At 40.3% G+C, this 22783-nt stretch overlaps 1 protein-coding gene across 2 annotated transcripts in view; it reads right to left on the bottom strand.

Annotated features, from left to right (window-relative positions):
• Positions 1-512: 512 nt before the first annotated feature.
• Positions 513-22783, bottom strand: part of LOC146688837 (uncharacterized) — a 38705-nt gene continuing 16434 nt past the window's right edge. The window contains exons 2-6 of one of the 2 annotated variants that reach the window (XM_085437761.1): positions 19326-19836; positions 3348-3539; positions 2937-3090; positions 2670-2855; positions 513-2117 (exon numbers count right to left, since the gene is read on the bottom strand). In XM_085437761.1, coding sequence (XP_085293887.1) covers positions 1784-2117; positions 2670-2855; positions 2937-3090; positions 3348-3539; positions 19326-19611 — 1152 coding nt within the window. In that variant the 5' untranslated portion in view covers positions 19612-19836 and the 3' untranslated portion in view covers positions 513-1783. The remainder of the gene's footprint in view (positions 2118-2669; positions 2856-2936; positions 3091-3347; positions 3540-19325; positions 19837-22783) is intronic. The other variant, XM_085437762.1, reaches the window with a different exon arrangement.

The raw sequence follows: 22783 nt of genomic DNA, 5'->3' as shown, positions 1-22783 counted from the left end.
AATAATCTTGGTCTTGCATTAGTTGCAATCAAATGTCCAGTTAGTGGACTTGTGGCTATGTAAACTTTTACCTTTGCCTTTACCTTTGAGACAGACAGGGTTTCCTTTCCTCCAAAAACACCCAAGGTTGGGAAGATGGTATGAGCGATGTACCAGATTTCATGATGTCATCAGAGATCCCCAGTTATCGTTAGTCGTGGCAGGTGGCTGCCCCTCCCAGATCCTGGTTCTATGGGAGGTTTCTTCCTGTTAAAGGGGAGATTTTCTTCCCACTGTCACAGAGTGTTGCTTATAGGGTTTTTTTAATTGTTGGGTTTTTTCTCTCTATTATTGTGAGGTCTTAACCTTACAACATAAAGTGTCTTGAGGAAACTGTTGTGATTTGCTGAATGTGAAAAACATGCTGAAAATGTAGGCCAGCTTGTCATTTTCAGCTGCCCGGACACAGTGATGAATTGGGTCTGTAATCATCTCTCCATGCATTCCTTTTGAAAAACTCTTAAAACACATACTGAACATATTGAACTCTCTTTATTCAGCATTTATGGCAGTCCTGTTGTTATACAAATAGTTTACAGTAAAAGACTAGCCATTTAAAAAAGGGTTAAAGTGCAGATTTATTAGTGTTCTATTAAAAATAAAAGTAAATGGGCCTTGCACAGTTTATGATTTAAATGCATTTAAACAGTTCAAAGGAACAATAAAGGTTTAGCATCTCCACCCACTGCAGACTCAGTGTGCCTGACTTCCTCATGTTTCACTAACATTGCACAAAAGATCTTCATAAAATTAAATATGTTGTCATAGAATTAATTATAACGTGATGATTTTTTTTAAAATTATAACCCACAAGCGTCCCCAGAATAACCACGCTGGAATGTTTCACCAGCCACAGTGCTGATCACTAAAGCTTTTCTTATTAATTTTCTTATTGTACTACACAAATAGCTGCAAGAAGGAAACATAAACAGACACAGACAGAAGAAAAAGTTAAAAGTAGTTAACAGTGTTGAAAGAAAGAATATGTGAATTAACAATAGCCAGTGTGCTGTTAAATCCACACAAGCTGGCTTTGCTCAGTGGTTGCTACAACGGCGCTTGCTGCCAATAAAAGCCCTCATTACTGTGTTTTACCCATTCATTGTGGGAAAATACCTCAGTGTATTAACAAGAGCTGCTTTCATTACATCACACATGGCTCTGGTAAAAAGATGGTTATGATTCCAAGAAGATATGTCAAAAAATATATATTTGTCAATTTATTTAGCTCAAGAGAATAATATGTGCGATGATGGCTGATTATTTCTAAACAGTTAGCTATTAAAATGTACATTTCTGAGAGCTGCCTAAACAAAGTCTTCCTTCAATGAACAAAATTAGTGGAATCTAAATAACAACTCTTTGTGTCCCTTTGTTGCTAGGCTACATCGGGTTTCAGTAATGACGATCTGGTGGTTGTTAAACAAAAGCAGGGTTTTCTCCACCAGTCTCCCCCTGCTGGTAACATAGCTTCATCTGAGTGAGAATCAAGGGGAAAAAAGTTGTTAGGTTCCCGCTCAGTCCAAACTGAGAAGTCCATCAAGCATGCACAACAAAGGGGAGCTTCTACGCTGGCTGCATGTCCATTTCTACATGTCTGCTTTAGATTATTGGCACTGGCAGACCTCTGTGGGAGAAAACTGGGATAAGAAAGAGTAAAAAGACTTCATGTGTCTCTGAACATGCCCGTTCTTCAGTAGGAGCACCACAGCGCCCAGAAAAAATGGAAGCGGAAGTACGTAGCTTACTGCCATGGCCTCTGTGGTGTTGGATTGGGGTTGGGATAGATGGGCGCCGGTGTTGGGTGGTGGTAGTTTGGCACTACATTGGGTTTTGGAGGATATGTTGGGGTGGGGTACTGTGGCATGCCGTGTGGCTGGCTGTGGGGGATGGTGTGGGCGGGAGAGGAAGCGGCAGAAGAGGAGTCAGGGAGGTGAAGGTAGAGAGGAGCCGAGGGAGCAGTCGGAGCGGACGGTGCAGTCGGCGTTGGGACCCTCTGCAGGACAACATGTGGGTAAAGCTGAGACTCGGAGCGGTAGAGCCCGGGCATGGAGGCCTTCAGCAGACTCTCCTGACTCCTGAAAGACAGAAGCACAATAAGCCATCTGTTATTACAAACAAGAGAACTCATATGAAATGTATCCACGTTAGGCTAAGGCTTCACTTCAAGATTAGATTAAAGTACAGATCGAAACAAACAACTGGTTTATTGAAACATGTCAGGAATTATAGAAATGCTACAACTATAAAATAACCCAAGTTTAACTTGACTCAGCAGATGGTTGTTACACAGAACCGTTAGTGAGTGTTTTCACACCGTAATTGCTCTCAAGTGCAGATCAAAACAACCCCACCAGGACCCTCAAGAGGAAGTGGTCTTGGTCTGGTTCCAAATGATCATGATTCATTTCCCTTTTTTTTTTTTTTTTACATTTATAACACAATACAGGCATGTTCAATTTACTTGTATCAGTCGCATGTATCCAAAATAAAGGTCTAAGGTGTAAACCTTCTTACTTACTATATTTGTCTCGGCACAATTTGGGAGAAATGTTGAGTTTATTTTGTTTTTAGTGACTTTTAAAAAAGATTTTCTGTGTGTTTGGTTCCTGTGAATGTTGCCAGGTTACCTTTGGTATCCTCTGTTCTCGTATCCACTGAGGCCTTCCGTCAGGTAGAGCGGGCTGTCTGGAGCAAGACGGGGGTTCATCCTCTGGGACAGGTGGAAGATCTTAGGTGGAGGGAAGGCTTCCCATTCGCCCTCCTCTCTCTCCAGCCAGCACTCGCTGCGACGGGCGGAGCGCTTGTCTCTGCGTCTGACGAGGTCACAGGAGAGATTTATCAGTTTTTGAGAGTTTGATACCAACATAACTCCGCACCGCCATCCCCATTCCTACCTGATCCGTCCATCTTTCTTGGAACGGTCCCGGCTGGATCGCTCCTGCAGACAGCAGATGAGAAAGGACAGGGACATGGCGAGGATGACAATGCCACTAACAACTGAGGCCAGCACAGCCACTCTCAGTCCACGGTCCTCCGGCCTGGGGATAGCTGTTGGGAGAGCAGAAATGACTCTTCAGGTTCTCTCTTCTTTCCTCTTTGCTTTGATTGCTTGCATGTTGAGAGGAACAGTTAGACTTGTTCCCTGAGCACACAAAAGAACTGTGTACTGTCAATGAGTCTTTTTTTTCTTTCTTTTATAAAAGTAGAAGTTTGAATGGTGAAAACTAAAAAAAAGTAAATGCAGGAGAGAAATCTTTGGGCTAATGTATTTAAGTTTTAGGTTTTCCATACTTAAATCTACACACCTTCACAGACAGGCAGGTAGTTGCTCCACTGCGCTTTACCATTCCTGACATGGCAGTAGATTTTGTCGCTGCCAACCAGCTGGTATCCATCTCTGCACCAAAAGGCCAAAGCACTCCCGATCGACACACCTGTTCCACCTTCCACATAGAAGGAACCCCGACGTGGTGGCAGGACAGGCATACAGGACAGACCTGATGGGATGTGGGACAAAAGTGCTTAGATCAACCAAACACATGGTCATTGTGCTAAAGAAAAAGGGGATTAAGTTAGACAGGGCGCCCTCCAAAAGTCCTCAAGGGGGCACTGAGGTTTAGTGAGTTGAGGAAGGTACACCTTCCTTTAAGCCTTCTTTATTCTGATTGAAAGCCCCTCGCAAACAAAAGGCTGGATGAGTAGGGCTGCTGCACTCACAGCCAGAGGTGTGCCAGAGATAACTATGTTAGGGATATCTACTCTCAGGGACACCGCAGAGCAGGCATCAAGACACCAAGAGCCTAGAATAGAAAAATTATGCTTAGAGCTCATTACAAAGACCTCATTTTAACCTTTATCCATGTGGAATATCAACTTTAGGTCCTATAACAGTATATGTATGCGACCGAGCAAGGAAAAGTATAGTAGAGCCCTCTAAAGGTTTTTTCACTGAGGTCATGAGTTAGTGTGTGTGAGCCAACATTATGCCCTTTCATGGATTAGTGCCATTTGATTTCTGTGGAGTTAATGTCTTTTCCAATAGCTGGACCATCTTTAGCAGAGTTAATGTCCCCCCCCCTCTTTTCCCGCTTCTTTATCCATGTTCGTTTCAGGCATAACCACAGCTTGCTCCCAAGTTTCTGCAATCTGTGGTGGGGCATTTAGATTACCATTTTCACTAGCAGAGAGCGATAGATGGAGAAAAGCAGAGGCATGCAGCACTATTTTTATCTTCCTCATGCTACAATACACAAATACCTCTGAGAGGTCTTGTGATACAGCAGCTATTGTTAGCTTGTGCTGTGGGGATTTTTGAAGCTCTCAGAAAATCTCATGTAAACATACAGCATCACTGATTGCACAAAATGTGCCACATTTTTATACTGCAGCTTACAGAAAAGCAATGCAAGCATTTTTTTGTTTGTTTTTTGCATCGCTGCAAAGAATGATAGAAAAAAATGAACATATGATGCAACACTCCCATTTAGCCAGCTCAGACTTAGTTTTATTTATTTTATGTTTAATTATACACACTCTATTGAGCCTGCACTTTATGATTGCATTTATTTATCTACTTTATATATATATATATATATATATATATATATATATATATATATATATATATATATATATATATATATATATATATATATATTTATTTTTTTTTTTTTACGGATTTGACTTATTACGATGACTAAGCTGACCACTTATTTTAAATCTTAGACCTTTTTGTTTGTTTGTTTGTTTGTTTGTTTGTGCAGGGGTGTGGGTCCACTTTGTATTATTAGCTTGGATCTCTCTCTCTCTCTCTCTCTCTTTATTTATTTATTTTTTTTACATCTACTGGCACTGTTGTAATTATGATGTGGGAATGTATGTCTCATATTGTTTTACGTTCTTCAAAAAGAAAACAGCATACTGTGCAATTTGTCTTTTGTAAAATTGATGCATAAAATTCAACAAAAATATCTGGGGGGAAAAATGAACATGCGATAGGGGCTGACAGGGTTGTGCATACAGTCGATAGTAGTGACGATTCAGCAGTCACCAGGTGTAAATTGAACTGCAGAAATTCTGGGTTTTAAAATTTTTTTGCCAGAATGTTGCATTTGAGTTATATCTGCAGAGTTTTATACTAATAATGGCGGATATCCAGCAGAATGTACAGAAATATGTTTTGACCTCATCATGGAATTGGAAAGCTGCATTATCACTTGAATTATTAACTGAAGAAAACTTTCACAAAGGAAACAAGACACTTGTCACCAATCGGTTTATTGTGTTGGCTGGTCACTAGACAATATTCCAGGCTCTGGTAACCCTCTAATGGATTAATTATCCTGTCATATAATACTTTAGCTAACTACACTAATCAACTAGTTGCTTCAGTTGCCCACGTAGACGCTGAACTTGGTCCACCCATTTTGCGTCACCAGTGTTTATAGCACCCATCGTTACCTGAAGTCTCAGAGTATTGTTGACTTTTAATGTGGTCCAGATTAACTTGGAAATTGGAATTTTTGAGTCCCAGTTGGGATTTTCAACTGGAAAATCATCAGATTCAGCCCAATTTAATCTGTTGGGCATTTTGTTTGGACTTCAGACAACAATTCTGATTGCTTCACTGCCAGACAATGTAAAATTTTAATATGAACTTTTAATCTATACTGCCACTGCTATTTGAGATTTGCTAAAAAAAAACAACCCACGCAAAGCACTGACCAGGATCCACCCATGAAGATGCTGCAGCGGTGGCAAATAAGCATCGTGCTGTATCGATAGTGATGCATGAATGTGTTGACCTTTCTAAAATGCAAAACAAATCCTGTTTTCTGACTTTACTATTGGAACGCACTAACGCAGTTACTAGGGTTTCTATAGTGTCTAGTAGCTAAATGCTATGCTAGCAATCAAATTTTTGCTGCACTTTTTTTTTTTGGCCCAATAATTATAATATAATTATTTTATAATTATATTATTTCATGCCTATGGAAAAATGTAAAAATATGTAATTTCCTTTGGTAAAATTATCCTGGGTCATCCTTGAATATAGGCTAACTTTTTTCTCTTTCTCATCTACTTTTACGATACAGTGTAGGTTCACACTAGATGTGTGGTATGTATAGTGCCATCATGATCCTAATATTTCATGTTTTAAATATCAAATCGGTATATCACAACAGCCCAGAAAGGTTTGCTGAACACAGCAACTGGAAGCAGGTTAGAACATGAATTTCTTAGACTTGAACAGTTAATCTGCACGAGATTAAAGCTAAATGCTAAGTTGAAAGATGCTAATGGAGGATGACCAGGTTGATTCTTTGTGGGTTGGACACCTTTGTTCTATCTATAGTAATATTTTCTATTTTTAGTAAAAAAAAAAAAATCATTTGTGCTTTAAAATGGATTAAAGAATTAAACACAGAAAGTGTTTGCTATTATGGTGTTTTAATGAGTAATGGCCAGAGGAGCGCGTGATACCGTGGAATGCTTTGCTGTGTCACTATTAGTGTAATCTTGTGTGTGTGTGTGTGTGTGTGTGTGTGTGTGTGTGTGTGTGTGTGTGTGTGTGTGTGCATGGGAGAGAGAGAGAGAGAGAGAGAGAGAGAGATCATCCCTATGAACATACAAGCTGCTCTCTGCTGATTAGGAGCGACAGATGGGAGGATTTCTGCTGCGTTAGAGACAGTGAGGGAGAGGATCCCGTGATCCTATGCGAAGATGACAGCATCCTCTCCCTCACACACACACACACACAGAGTTACACAGCACAGCATACACGAGACACGTGCGTGATTGCTACAGTACAGGGAAACAAGGACAAGCTGACTCTGTTCTTTCTTAAACGGGGGACTAAAAGCCTTTCTGTTTCCCTTAAGAGACCTTTTACTCATGCTTTGTGTTTGTATGTAGTATATATCTATCTGGCGACCATCATGTATTTTGTAGAGGGGGCTTTATAGTGTACTTAAAAAAAAAACAAACGCTTGAATTTTTTAGGTCCTGATGTCTGTATTGGCAGAGCATGCACACACGGCACTAAGATAAAGAAATGACATTAAAGGACATCATCTGTTTAAATGATTCAAACAATCTGCTTTACAGTCATGAAATACAGCACACCTTTAACTTATAAAAGACGTTATGTTTAACCTTGTTCAAGAAAAGTTACACACTCAAGATGTCATCAGTGATGTGGATCAGACTCAAGTCAAATTTCTTTTATTTTCCAATACTTTGCTCTTTTCTTTTGCTCCTTTGCAACATTCAATATTCCTGCTGTGGAAATAAAAAGTAATTGCTCATTTGTGTTGTAGTGGGGCAAACCTCTCACAGAAAGAATATTAAAGAGATAAATTTGCATTTGAATGAAAGCTAAATGATCTTTAATTAAAACGAGGTGAATGCAATTATCATCAGAGATTCATCTGGTGAGTTTATCAGACATTATTACGGCACCAGGAGCTCTCAGTTTATGACCTATTAAAAGGCAGCGCACTAAACAACACATTGTTCACTGTCCTCATGGTCATATTGATTATCAACTGGTGGAGATTATCAACCATATGGATTTGCATTTAGCTGCTTTATTTACAGTAGGATTCTAAAGGAACTTGCAGATTTACAGAGAGCCAATGACTGGAGGTCAGTGTTTCCTGACCAGAAAACCACAGCATGCATTAACAGTGTACTATAACAAAACAATGTCACTATCGTTGCTCAGCAATGGACTCATTCTGTTTTAAATCAGCAGGCTATTACAGTATGGATGGATTTGTAGTACTCAGAGAGACAAGATCAATTTTAAATACTTTAATGACTAAAGCAACATTAGCATTCATTTTATTACATTTTTCAAAGGTAACTTTCTTGGTTGTCACTTACTCATAATTACAATTCCTGGCAAGTACCATCTAAACGGTTCACCCTGTTCAACAGCTAGCAGTTAACTTTGGCTATGTGTGATCTGCAGCTAGTGGACACTGGGCTTGAGCTACAGTGTGTTTACAATGAACAACAGGTTCTTGGTGTGATGACAATTGAGACACTGAGGTTTAATGCTAAAATGCTCAGTAAAGCTGAAAGGAACGGACAGGCAGGCTCACAGCCCCTCCTCTCACTAGCAGCTGAACACCTGAACAGTAGTTGTGGTTCACGACGCTAAAAAAGGAGGAACTTAAAGCTCCCATTTCAACAGCACTTAAATTTTAAAGAGTTATCACAAATGCTAAACTGGCTGGCACACATGTTAACCATAGCCATTTAACTATTAGTAGTACCTGATAGCTGCATTAGCTATCTGTTAAGTTACAATTAAGGTAGTGAGTAGTGGCTAGCAGTCATCATTACCAGCCCTGTCCCAGTAGCAGCCCACTTTACCAACTCGATTTAAAAAATAAAAAATACAGCCAACATAAAGTACCTTAAACCTGCCGGAAAATGGCTCTTTGTTTTAACCTCTTTCTTGCTGTGCTTAGTCATTTTGGGTCATATTTTTCCCCGCTGTATTGAAAATTGTAATATTGTGACAAAACTAGTGTTCAACAATAAGAAATAAATAAACATAAAGTAATCCTATTCGCTCTCGAGGTTAAAACACTATACACGAAATAATGGTAAATGGCCTGGCCTGTGTTTATATAGGGCTTTACTAGTCCCTAAGGACCCCAAAGTGCTTTACACAACCAGTCATCCACCCACTGGTGATGGTAAGCTACATTGTAGCCACAGCCACCCTGGGGCGCACTGACAGAGGAGAGGCTGCTCGCCCAAGGACACAACGACTGAGACTGTCCATGCTGCGGCTCGAACCGGCAACCTTCCGATTACAAGGCGAACTCCCAACTCTTGAGCCACGATTGCCCATCAGCCACGATCGCCCATAATGTTAATTGTGTATTGCTGGTGCAAAAATGGTCTCTTTATGTAATTCTGCAGCTCATGACCATAAAAGGGTGTGGCTATTTAAAAGTACTGTTGAATGTCAACTGTCGTTTTTATTTTATTTTAAGCCTGTTTTTCACCAGATATAATTAACCATTAGTTGGCCAGCCAATTATTCATCCAGTTTCAAAAAATCTAAGATTCCACCAGCCAAAAGCTTCAAAATCCAATGAGGTTTATCGTGGTGGCTTTATGTAGTCCTTTGACAAAGTCAGAGTCATCCCATTAACTGATATCCATTTATCAGCAGTGTTTAAAGTGAACTTACTAAGCAACACATTAGGAAACAGGGTGCACTATTTAAGACTCTGAGATGTCTTTTGAGATTCTTAGCTTCTTCCCTCTGGGTTTTTACTGTAGAAAAGGAACAATGAAGACAGTGTAGAGCAAACAAGCATAGTGTCCTCAGTGGTGCTCAGAAGCAATGAAAAGCAAAATTAATGCTGAAAAGATTGAATCTGTGTTGGCTGTGTTGGAGTGTACTTTTTTCTTTATCTGACTTTAACTGAAATGAATGCTCACAGGGGACGTGTGAGCGGGGGACTGACAGCAGCTTCCAAGCACAGACTTCGTTTGCTTCTGTGAGGTATGCTGGTGTTCAGGTATTGTGTGTTTTCCCCAGAGAGAAGACAGTATGAGCGCAGTGAGGGTATGTGTGTGTGTTAGCTCTGTGCTGTGTTTGCCCAGTCGATTTGTTTCAGACCCATTCAGAAAAAAAATATCAAAGAGTTTGGCTGCCAACAGGGTACTAATACAACTCTGCCCCCCACCCCTCCCCACTCCCCAAACCAGGCAACCCCACACTGTCCAACCAAACATCCACTGGGTTGTATTCTTCTTTATCACCTCCCTCACTCGTCTCTGTCATGGAAGCACTCAGAATAGTTTGTGATTAAATAAAGATTAGGTTCTCCACATTAAAGATTCAAACACATTCACACGCAGAGGGAACACATCCAATACACACTATCTGTACCCACAGCATGCACAAATGAAAATGCAGTGAATAAAAAATGCATGCGTGTTTTTATTAACAGCAGGTTTATAGAGCCCTTTACCCATTTTATTTCAATTTCAGCTACTTATAGAAACTCAAATTTATAATCTTACCTAAAAAAGGCAATTGTAATACTTGTCTTATGTATAAAAAAACAAGCATTTCACAGAGTTGGGGGATAGTTCAGGAAAAACATGGCTAGTGTCCACAAAACCTATCCTTGGATACACAATGCTTCCAAATAAACTTCATTTGAGTCACGCAGATGCTAAAACTCTGAACTGATATTAATGAGAGATGGGGTATCTGGCTGACTTGCTGCATCTTGTTTGTCCTCAAGTTCCTATCTTCTTGAGCACTTCTTTTTTTGCTCCATTTGCTCCAGCTGCTCTCTTACATGGTCTGAGCTCAAACAAACATCGTGCTTCCCTGTCCTATCCATTAGTGGATCTATTTCTGTGGCACCTCGCTGATGCGCTGCATCACAGCTGATTACCTAATGCCCGCAGCTCTCTCTGCTTGTGCAGCGTATGCTCCTGTGCAAACCCTTAAAACCTCAGCTGTGAATTAGTGCATGTGTTTATGGCATATGTTTAATCCTTTTTCCTAACATGTGAAATGATCATCACATTTATGAGGGATTATCTCTTGGTTTATGTTTTCCTTTATTCATTGAGTGTGCAAAAACTACAGACGTTAGCCGAAAGCTGCCAGATTTGACCAAGGATAATTTTTCCAGGTAGAGATCTGACAGTAGGACTGAATTTTGAGCATCGATAGTGTCTTTTGAGTTTCTATTAGCCTTGGCGACAGCTCCATGAATTCAGTACATTCTGCACAAAATAAAAAGGGGAAAAAAAGAAGAAAAAAAAGCACACATTTAAGCAAAAAGGCTTCATCAAATTTATATAACAGGACTATTCCCACTTTCTCCACGTGCATGTTCCACCATAGTGCCTGTCACTTTGTTTCAAATGCAGAGAGTCAAGTAAAACTCATGCTTGCCTTTTAAAAATGTAGGAAATGGAAATACTGAGAGGATAAATTAGTATACTTATATCACAAAAGAAAATCAAAGATGACAGAGTGCAAGAGCAGTTGTTCCCCTTCTGCTTCACCCATCAAAGAAGAGAGAAGGCTCATTTCCAGCTCCAGCTTAGTGACTTTGTTGAGCTAGTTTTAAGCTGTGGGAAGGTAATAATGAAGTTGAGTCACTGCCAAACGCCATATTGGATTGACAGGCCGGGTACAGAGGCAAGTCTTTTTTGTCTGAAGCTCACCGAGCTGGACAGCTCTGGAGTGACGACAGTGTTTGTCATTGACAGAAATACCCCTGGATCTACGTGTGTGTGTTTATACATCATCGTGAGGACCAAAAGTAGGAGTGCTACTATACTTGTGGGGACCAACAGTCGCTTATGGGACAAAATGCCCATAGAACGAGTTTGAAGGCATTTTTCAGACTCAAATTTGGTTTTACTTTCAGGGTTACAATTACATTATGGTTAGGGTTAGACATTCATTTTTGATGGTTAGGGTTAGGGTAAGCATTGTGTCAGTTAGATGTCCTCACTAAGATATGAAAACAAGTGTGTGTGTCGTGGCTTGTACCATACTTGTCCCCAAATAAATTCCTGTCAGTCAAACTTCAGAAATCTAGAAACTGCCAACATTATCTTTGCCAAAACGCTCCTCTGTGTATCACCTTTCTTGAGTGTTTCTCGCTGAAGGGAAATTAGCGAACATTATGTGGTAACTGATACTAGAGGTTGGATTGGATGGGCAGTGCTGTTGCCCCACAGCACGTCCATTTATGGCCCATTTTGTGTGGAGCTTGCATGTTATTCCTGTGCCTGTGTGAGTTCCACTCAAAAACATGAGATTAGTGTTTCTAGACTAACCACAGATGGGCTAGCTAAAGGTAGATAAACTGAGTAAAGTGTATTCAATTAAATGGCATATGGAAAAAATGTGCTTTGAGTGGTTAGTAAGACTAAAAACATGCAACAGTATTATACATAAGGGAAGAAGATTAAAATGGTGTGCTAATGGGAGAAACGTATGTTATTTTTAGCTGGTGGAGAAAATTTTTTTATATACAAGTGGACAGAAGTAACTCATGTTAAAATACACTGGACTCTATCTGCTACCAATGAATGCATCTTTATCCGCGTGTGTCAGCGTGTCAGTAACAGGATTTCTTGCACTAGATGTAACCTGGAATAGGCAAAGGTAATAGGCTCTGCCAAGAAGGTAATCAGATTAAAAGCATTAAAACATTTTACGTTTACGTTTTTGGCTGACCTTTTTATTTAAAGCAACTCAGAGTGAATAAAAGCAGCTTACAAGCAACACTTAAGTAGATAATGTGTCTAAAATTGAACTTTATTGTTCTTATTCGCAAAGTTGATTCGCTTTAGAGTATTTAACTTGATTAACTTCATTAAAAACACACTAAAAATATTATCTATCTATCTATATATATATATATATATATATATATATAGATATAGATATATATACATACATATGTTGTCTCATTCAGTCAAACAATTGTAGATTTTTTAATAAAGATTTTTTGGACAGAAATGTCTTTAGAGGGAAAATAAGCAATATCCCAGACAGTCTAAAAAGGATTCGCTGTCAATTTTGGCTTGTTTAGATTAAATAGCCCAAAGGTCTGCCAAGTAACAGATATAGGCCTAATTTAGGGATTAACATTAACTCTTACACTCTGTCGCGGTTAATAGGTTGTGTTATCATGTTAACTTTGAGGCTTACAGCTTTTCTAAAGCTGAAATAACTGCTGCTTATCAGGAGTCTGCCAGTTCCTCCGCAGGAAGTCGATCTGGACATCAACATGCACTGCTGCAGCTTCTCACTCCATCTCCAGCTCAGTCTGCTATTGACCACATATTTAAAGCTATATAAACCTGAGAAAAGTCGTACAAAACAAAGTATTTCTACCAATGATTTCTTTTTATGCTGATATCTAAGTGTGCAGTGTTCAGTTCGTTTCAAGTTCCTACATTCCAAAATTTCCAACCCTAAGACAACTGGTTTCTAACTTTATTCAGGTCTATTGTTTCTATCTGTATGCTAATCTGAAGGGGTGTAGAGCTGCCAATGTCAGTCTACTGGTCAGTTTAACATTTAGGCTTCAAATCCTCATACAATATTTGATGAATCTTATTCCCCTAAAAATTTGTCTTAATCCTTTTTTGATTGTTTTTTTTTTTTACCTTCAGCATCAGCAAGGAAACCACATATTGCATGTTTTAGCTTCATAATTTGCACCTTCCTGGTCGCTTCATGAATCCTAATATTTTAATCATTCATTCAGTTCCAGGATGAATCTTGTGTAGTTTATGACTAAATGTCTCCTTTCATGCAAGGAACATTATGTACAATGTAAGTTCTGTGTGAAAGATACTGCATGGAACGTTTTGGATGGTAGGTGAAATGAAGGCTGTGAATCATAATGATCTGATTTTGATTCTGATCTGATTCGATCTGAGATAAAAATCCATCGATAATTTAATAGTATGAGTAAAAACTCATAAACGTGCATTATTTGAAACATTTCACAAGAAGAGAGGAAAAAGAAGAGAAATGTAAACATAGTCAGATGTAAAAGAAGAATCACTTGATCAATAGAGATCAATTTACTTCCAGGCAGTGGTAAGGATTCCTGGATGAGCTGCATAATGAATCGCAGCTTCTATCGATTCAGTCTGAAAGCTCTGTTTTACCCGACACTCCAAGGATCTTTGAACTAAACTTTAAGACACCTGCTTCGCCAGCCTCATCGATATTAACACTGTGAATTCTGCTAACAGGACATCTCAGTTGTGTTTTCAGACACTAAATCTTGTCTTTAATAGCTATAAATAAATAAAAGAATTGACCTTGCTTATAATAGATGCAGATTTTTTAAAGCATATTATTACAGTACAGTGAACTGATGTGGTTTGATCTTTGGGACATCCTGCTGGAAGCAGCCATAAGAAGATGGGTACACTGTGGTCATTAGAGGATGGACACCCAGTGTGGTCTTCTGCTGCTGCTGCTGCTAATCTGCTTCAGTTTTGATAGGTTACGCATTCAGAGATGCTCTTGGTTGTTATGAGGGATTTTCACCCAGAGAACTGCCTGCTTACTGGAAAATGTTTTCAACCGTTGTCTGTAAACCCTAGAGGTGGTTGTATGTCAGCAGTTTCTCGAATATTCACACCGTCTGGCTCCAGCAATCACCAATTCAAAGTCACTTAAATCACCTTCTTCTCCATTCTGATACTCAGTTTGAAATTCAGCATGATTACTTGAACATGTCTACATGCTTAAAGGCAGTAAATAAATAAAAGAGTTCCTGACATGGCTGGTTAGTTTATAGTCATGTAGTGTTGAATGGTTAAAGCTGTTAGCTGATCGTAACAGCTCAAAAGTAATTGAAAAGTGGTGGAAACAGCTGTAAATAATGCATTAAAGGCTCAATGAAACTGCTCAAAGTGAATGTTAAACGGTCCAAACCAGTTTTTCCAACCGTTTGGAGCCACGGCACATATTTCACCTTAGAAAAATCACACAGCACACCACCAAACAGAAATGTCACAAAAACCATTTTCACCATTTCCCCCCACACACCAGGCGTAGGGGAATTGGCTTAGTTTGTCCCCAGTATACCTTTTTTGCGTTCTTCTGACCACTACTAATGCTAGGGCCTTCATTTGGGTCAGAATTTTCTCCAGGACCCAGGTCAGACTGACTACTTTTTCTTTTCAAATATTTATCTATTGCTAATACACGCTGCATCGGCTCACATCATGTGATTTGTTCTTCCTCTCCTTCTGTTTTACTGGCAGTCGGCAACCCATTTAATTAGGGCAGGTAGTTGTACTGCCCTTCAGTGGAAGAAAATGTTGTTCTGCCTGTTACGCTGATCGTTGGTTAGATAATCTTCCACAGCATACCTGATAATTTCTCATGGCACACCTATGTGCCGTGCCTCAGTGGTTGGGAAACACTTGCCTAAACAAGCTAAAAGCAATGGACAAATAGATAATTTTACTGAAAAATAAATTGAGTTAGCTAAATGTGTTACATTTAGTTAGCCAAATGTAATGTAAAAACTGCAGAATTAGGTTAGAGAAATAGATTTACAGATGGCTGAATTACTTGTTAAAAGCAATGAACAAATGGTTAGCTAAATATCAAGGACTAATGGGTGATATTAGCCGAATGGCCACGTGTGATAAGTTGCAGTAACAGCAGAGGGAGATATTTCATTTCAAGCCTACATGAAAAGAATTATGGGAAAGTGTTTAAACAGACTTTACATGTTAGCTGCCTAGCTGGAGTAGAAGGATGACTTTTTGGCTTTAAATAAATTTTCTCCCCCTACTGGTACTGGAACTTCTGCATGCTGTCTACCACGCTTTGGAGAGGAAATGGGTGACATCCACATGGTGAACCGACTATATGCTTTATCATGCTAGACATTTTTTTTTACTTTTTACTTTATTATTTGACTTTGTTCATTGCCTTTAATTTGGCTGCTGAATCAAAGTGCTCTGCATCTCCTATATTTAACTGAATTAATTTTTGTCACCTGACAGTGGCTTTATACTTACAAAGCCAAAACTAAAACACCTATAATGACTAAACATAAACACTGCATTGCTGCTGTAATCTGGTCCTAAAGTAAAAAAATCAAACAGCTTTAAAGTGATGGGGGTAAGTAAACAGAATCTGGAGAGCAGCTTTTATCTCTTAAAGCTAGCTGATTAGGATTTGATTTTGTCATAAACATAGCTACCACTCACATGTTGCTTTTAGGAGAGTTAACATTAATCACACGTTTAGGATTTAAAATTTTTGGGCACTCTCTTGCATAAAACCTCTGGTCAAGTGAAAACCCTCCATGTGGTGCAGTGTGGCAGGCCAGCTGATTACCTGTATGTGTGTGTGTGTGTTATTAAAGCATGAAGTGCTTATTCCTGCTTGGTCAGACAGATTGCTGCAGTTGTGAAATGAGCAACTGTGTTGTTTATTCTCTAAACCTTTAAGAAGATTGCTGTCGTTTGGGCTGAGTGCGTCCATTTCTAGTGTGTGTGTGTGTGTGTGTGAGAGAGAGAGAGAAAGTGAATTATGTGTGTATTAGCCACGTGAGCTTTGCATTTTGTCATCTGCTGTAGGCTGTTTGTGTGTACACGTGAGGATATGGGCAGTGTGACTGAGAGGAGGGTGGGCGAGGACGTAAGAATAAATGGTGGAAAACCAAAAAGAGAGAGAGACAGTGGGAAAAAGTAAAAGAAAAAATACAAATGATAATAGAATAAAGAAGGGAAATGAGATGAGATGAAGAAAGAAACCAAGTGACAGAGGATAAAAAAAAGCAATTAACTGAGAAACAGAGGAGACAGGGATTGGTGAAACGGAGAGACTTATAGACAGAAAAGCAAAGAGGAATAGCCTAGATGGGCAGTGGGAGAGGAGGAAAAGATAAAGGCAGCTCATGCTCCAGTAGAGATGAAATCATGCGAGTGGCGCTGCAGCTTTCTCTTCAGGCTGAGCTGCTCCAGCGTGGACATAATGAACTTTCTTTAACTGCATCACCTGCCGCCTCACACAGCACCCACTTACACTTCCGCGAGAGTTGAGGCTCGGGTGTGTAATGTATGGTTTTCAGGGTTTTTAGCGTTATTTTGTTATCGTTTTTATCGGTTTTCCTGGGTCTTTTCACATGTGTTATGAATAAATCTTCTTTTTTTCGGTACCGGTACTAGTTTTATTTTGCTGTATTTATCCGCGACACCTTAAAGAAAATATTGTCGGGCATAAACCGGTCCGTGGCGCAAAAAAGGTTGGGGACCGCTGCCAAAGAGGCATCAGAGAGCCAGACATGGAAACCCTCAGTTTGTACTTAAACATGCTGCAAGTGTAGCTGTCTGCCAAATCATAATCCAACTACATCGTATATGAAATGTTGAAACTTGGTATTTTGTGTTTTTTTTTCTTTTATTTAAAATAATATTTTTGGAATACGTGCATACTATGGTTTGATATTATCTTGCTCAAATAGGCAAGCCTTTTCCTGAAAATGGATGGCAACATATTGTCTGCTACTCATTGATAGTGCCTTCGCAGATGTGTGTTGCTCATGCTCGGTGCACTATTAGACCTCACCTCCTTTTTACCACAGAAGCTGTGGCATCCATGAGTTCCAAGTAGAATCACAGGACATGAAACTTTTCCACTTATCTCATAAGACTGTAGTACTGTATATAAAGCTGACAGGAGACAGCAGCATTTATTTTTTGAATGGCTTTGTTTCCTCTTTGCATGACAGAGTTGTTGCTTACATTTACGGATTTGCGTTTACTGATAATATTAAAGTTGTTTCACACCAAACATTTCAGGGATCCCATGGAAGCTACCATTTTTTTTCTCTGTTTGCTTTCCATGTTGCTCATATGAGCTCTGCAGTGATGTAATCCAACAGCATCTCTTGCTGTAGCCTTTTATTTCCTTCTAATGCTGTTTGAGCTTGTTTGTTTTTTCTCTCTAAATTGCTCCATAGTGTGATGGATGCCTAACAAGTTGAAAAAAATGACTGTTATACATTTTTATATTTAGGTCTGCCAAGTCAAAATCACATTGTATTTCCTCTGTTACACATAGGTTTAATAAAGTCAGGTTTTTACTGCTGGTTCATTTTTCTGTCTTTTATTTGGTAAATGTGAGCGCTAACGTTAGAGCTGCCATTTACGTGGCTAACTGGATTGCATTTAAATGACTTATATATAAATTGTGTCACTCAAAACGCCTCGTGTTTTGGAAGCACCTACTAGACCCTAAAAACACAATAGTTTCAGCTTCCTGCACAAAACAAGAGGGTACTATCTGCTTATTGTATACCAGCTCATGCTAATAATCAAACTGAGCACACTGTTAGTTGCAGCAGGCCACAAAGTCCACCCCAAACAATCCGGGCAGATCTGCCAATCTTAATGTCAGCCCACAACTGCTAATGGCTCAGCTGGTACACTACCACGCATCCAATTAACAAATCTCATAGTGGCTGTGGTAATCCTCTGAGACTTAAGCCATCATAGCTGTTAACCCTAACCCGTTCTACGTTTTGGAGAAAGCAATAACAGACTTTCATTGAAAGAAACAGTAGTTTTTGATGTATATGACAATGATTATTTTCTTAACTGGGGAGAACAACTTATCCTGATTGGTTACAGTTGTCACTGATGATAATTTAGACATGAGAGGTTTAGGCTGTTTTATCCTGCCAACATTTGCTGCAAATCTGCAAGCCGCATCTTTCACAGCTTATGTATTGTTTATCTGACTTATTGTCAGATTTCTTGTGACTGAAGCCTGCTCTGTTCTGTACGGGGGTCTTGCTCCTTTTACACGTGTGTCCTTGCATGTACTTGTGCTGCCAAATGTTCGCACGATTACAAAACTGCAAGCTTACTTAACTGCAAACAGAAGGATTTACTATAAATCAAAAGTAAAGGCAGGCCTTCATAAACAGTCCAAATGACTGAGAGGCACACTCATCCACTATAACAGCCAGAGTGATAACATGCCTGTTCTATTTTGTTTTGGTTTCTTTCTGTTTTTTACATCTTTCTTGTGAGTGAACTGAAAGACAAAGTGGAAGCTTTCAGAGCGAGTAAGTTGCTTTTTTTCTATGGGTGCTCAAGCTGAAAATTTCAAACCAGCTTTAAGCAAAGGATAAAACACAAGTAAAGCACTGCATAAAACACAAGTCCACTGGACTTTTAGGTACTTTCAAAGACACTTTTGTAGATAAAATGCAGTGTTGCTTAAATAAAATGATCTTAGAGAATTTTTGTTGCTGTTGTTGTGGTTTTTGTGCTTAGGTTGAGTTCAGGTAAGGAACCAGATAAAACCATAGTGAGGTTGACTGGAGAGGAGGTAGATATGCAAAAATCTTTTTGTAGTGTTTTTGTAAATACCCCATTTACCTGGATTTTTATGCATACTGTGTTATGTTGTTATTGTGGTCCTTTTTTCACAGTTTTTGCAATTTTCCTGGATTATGTGTAAAGGGTTAGACTTTAAAAAAAGACTAAATTGACTTTTTAATACACTGTTTGTTGTTGCTGCTTGTCTTATTTGTATGAATGTTTTATTCAGTGTGGGATTTCAGTCTTTCCATAGATTCAGCTTTGGCACTCAGTCATCCTCCTCAAAATGTTTTGCTAATAAGCAAGAATGACCATTTGCCCCTCATGAACACTGAAATATTGAAGCAGTGAAAACAGTAAAAGTAAAAGTAAAAGTAAGGCATTAGACCAACCTGTATAATTGCTGGTGACACCCTGGGTCTGCATATCTGTCAGAGCCTCTGTCTGTGCTTCTGTCTGTGCCTCTGTTGGTGTCTGGGCTTCAGTCTGCAGGTCTGGCTGGAGTTGTATTGTTGTGCCGGTCAAGTCCTCTGGCAGCAACGTGGCAGCAGTGCTCCGCGAGTCCTCGGGGCTCAGTGTGGAGCCTCCAGCAGGGACCAGAGCACAGAGCAGGGGGCACAGCAGCATCAAGAGGTGGGTGCTGGCACTTTTACTGGTGGCTGCCACTTTTAGAGACATGGGTTCAGCTACTGAAGAAGAGCTATGAGAGAGGAAGAGAATTCAGAGCCTCATGGTAAGTCTCAAAACGTGGAGGAAAGATCCTGTAGAGGAAAGTTTTCTTCTTTCTTTCCTTTTTTCTCTGTCTTGCTTTCTTCAGTCTTCTCCTCTCCTCTCTTCTTTTCCTTACTCCCTTGGTGAAGAGAGGTAAACTCCCTCTGTGTGTCCTCTCATGATGCTGCTGCTCTGCATAGAGGCATGAGACAGAAGAAAGGATCGTGACAGCGTGTATATAAGTGTGTTCGTGTATGCATGTGTAGTAGATCCAGCTGTAATCTGCCTGCTCTCTGCTCACTTGCTGCTGTTTTCTCTCCAGCCTGCTCTTCGCCGTCTCTCGGCTTACTTGCTTGTGCTCTCACTCGGACTGCTGCTGCTCTCTCTCTCTCTCTCTCCCTGATCTCCAGCTGGGCTGACTGAGCTCTTGCATAACAGTAACTCACTCGCTGAGCCGTGCTGAGCTGTAACTCATGCAGCCTTAAGTCCTGATATTCCTGGTGGCTGCTCTTTCCCTCTCTGCCCCTCTCACACTCTTGCAGGTTGCATGCATGGAGCATTGAATATTGGTGTTTACATTAAACGATTCAGACTGATGATTATTCGCTACTCGATGACAGCCAGCTAGGAGATTGCAAGCTGGAGATTAGACTACACCATGCTAAGAGAAGTTAAAGCTTCCAGAGCTTTTGGCAGAAAAAAAGAATGGAAAGCCTGGAACTTTTATCCCATACAGTATGTGGTTAGAAAGTCTGACTGCATAAAACACAAGGTCCTGCAACAAACTCAAACATATCGACTACATAGGCAGTGAAACACACCAAGTGGCACAGAGAACAAATACTTGATTTAGCTCATGGCCCAACATAGAATGGCTGACACCTCAGGTCAAGTCTACCAGTATCTCTGCACAGCAGGTGTTAGCAGACTACTTGACTGACTACGGGACAGATTTACCAACACGTTGCACCGATGGTGTTTGGTGTAAAAAAATACTGTGGGTATTTACAAAGAGAATGAAGTGACAGCACAAAACTGCAGGGAGGAGAATATTTAAATGAAGCCCGCAAAAAGATTTACTAATGTTTGCGACACGCAGTTTGCTGCTGATTGCACCAATCTTTACCACAGAAAAAAAGCAATTCTTATTTTTTGCACTTGATGTTGAAATGAACTGATTGCACCTGTGTTTGGAAAAGAGCACAACTTTTGTAAATCCCCTGTAAAACTAAGCAAACCTATAAGTACTATTTGGTGATTGTGCTAACACACTATTTTGCTGCAATTTTATGCAATTTCTTTGCTTGGTAAATCTGCCGCATTGGCAATTTTAAGTTTGGCCACCTTTTCTTCTTACCTTGTCCTTCAATAATATTAATCCTGGGTTCACTGGACCAACTGTTAGATTTATTAGTGCCTATAGAAACTGGGAGAAGGAAAAACTAGGGGTTATAGAACCACAAAGTCTGCTTAGGGAGGAGGTTGGGGTGGATGTACGGGCTGACAAAACATCTTAAACACAGGAGAACTGAGTTTGTTTTCTGTTTCAAATTTTCTCTTTGCACTTTGAATTTAATTTGAATTTCTTTTTTCCCCATTGTTGTGATTCTGTCACGACGTACGGGGTGGACTCACGCGCTGGACTCCGGGGATGATGCACACAAGGAAATTTATTGCAGAACAATGTCCAAAGAGAGTATATACACAGATATGAGGCAGTGCTATGTACAAAAGGTGAGGGGGGCAGGGCTCCGGGGAAAATCCAGGGGAACACACTCGTCTCACTCCACACAATCCAGACACGAATCCACTCGCACACCCGGGGAACAGTCCAGGGAATCTGTACACAAAGAGACGCTTGTTAAATGCTGAACACATACACTGCATGGGAAAATACTTGCTGGGGCGCTCGACTTTCACTGACGCGATTCTCGCAACGATCCAGCGAAGAACAGCCATTGCTTCCCCTCTTAAATACCACACTGATAAGGCACAAGGCCTTCCTCCGAGGCCGTGGGCCAAGGGCGTGAACCCATAATGAGTTCAGCCCTGGCGAGAAAGCAGAGAAGAGAGAGAGAGAGAGGACTAGAGAAAAAGAGGGGGAGACAGCTGATCAGCGACCAGCTGAACCCCCAGGCCGTGACAGTTTCTGACAGTTTCATCACCTTAAAACAGTTTTAAGAGACAGATGGTCAAATCAGAAGGTGAGATTAGCTATACGAAGATTTGAAGTGAGGTCCAGCTTTTTGTTCAGCAAAGGTCTCATAATGTCAATTCAGATTAAAGAGGGCTCCTGACAGGAAGGGGAGCTGCTATGGTTAGCTGGCTTATGCTGGAGAGACACACATGAATGTGTCAGCAAACCTACAGCAGAAAAGGGAGAGATGAGTAGATCTAAGAAGGCGACCGTGGCTCAGAGGGTTGGGAAGCGTATCTGTAACCGGAAGGTCGCCGGTTCGATCCCTGGGCTCTCTGTCCTGGTCGTTGTGTCCTTGGGCAAGACACTTTACCCTACTTGCCTACTGGTGTTGGCCAGAGGGGCCGATGGCGCGATATGGCAGCCTCGCTTCTGTCAGTCTGCCCCAGGGCAGCTGTGGCTACAACCGTAGCTTGCCTCCACCAGTGTGTGAGAGTGAATGAATAGTGGTATTGTAAAGCGCTTTGGGTGCCTTGAAAAGCGCTATATAAATCCAATCCATTATTATTATTAAGAATGCACACCTTCTAAATTTTGCACCTTCATGTCAAACAGCAAGTCTAGCAGGCTGATTTGCACCCTATTTGATGGATTTTATTCAAAATATTAAAGAGACATTTTATCACATGTTTGTAGCCTTGCAAGATAAGATAAGCCTTTTCTTGTGTTCACTGAAGTCAGGAACTCAGCCCAGCATCCAGCCGTGAAAACTGTCTGTCAATCCAAAAATAGTAGCCCTAGATTACCCCGTGAGGCAGATTTGAAGCTTTGGTGACAGCAGTGTAAGAAATTATCTAGCATGCACTGTGTCTTGCTATCTTCAAGCAAAGTTTGAGAAAGTACACACTTGTTTGGCATTATACTCCCAGGTCAGCCTGTGACTATCTTACAATATGTCACCGTTCCCCAATAACTCACCAGTTGTTGACTCTTTCACAGAAA

Source organism: Copadichromis virginalis, linkage group LG17 (genome assembly GCF_057382275.1).
Source record: "Copadichromis virginalis isolate Kocher_CV1m ecotype Utaka linkage group LG17, C_Virginalis_male_GT1.1, whole genome shotgun sequence".
Taxonomy (NCBI): Eukaryota; Metazoa; Chordata; class Actinopteri; order Cichliformes; family Cichlidae; genus Copadichromis; species Copadichromis virginalis.
Note: the sequence above shows the minus strand (reverse complement) of the source record. Positions and strands in the feature narration are given on the sequence as shown.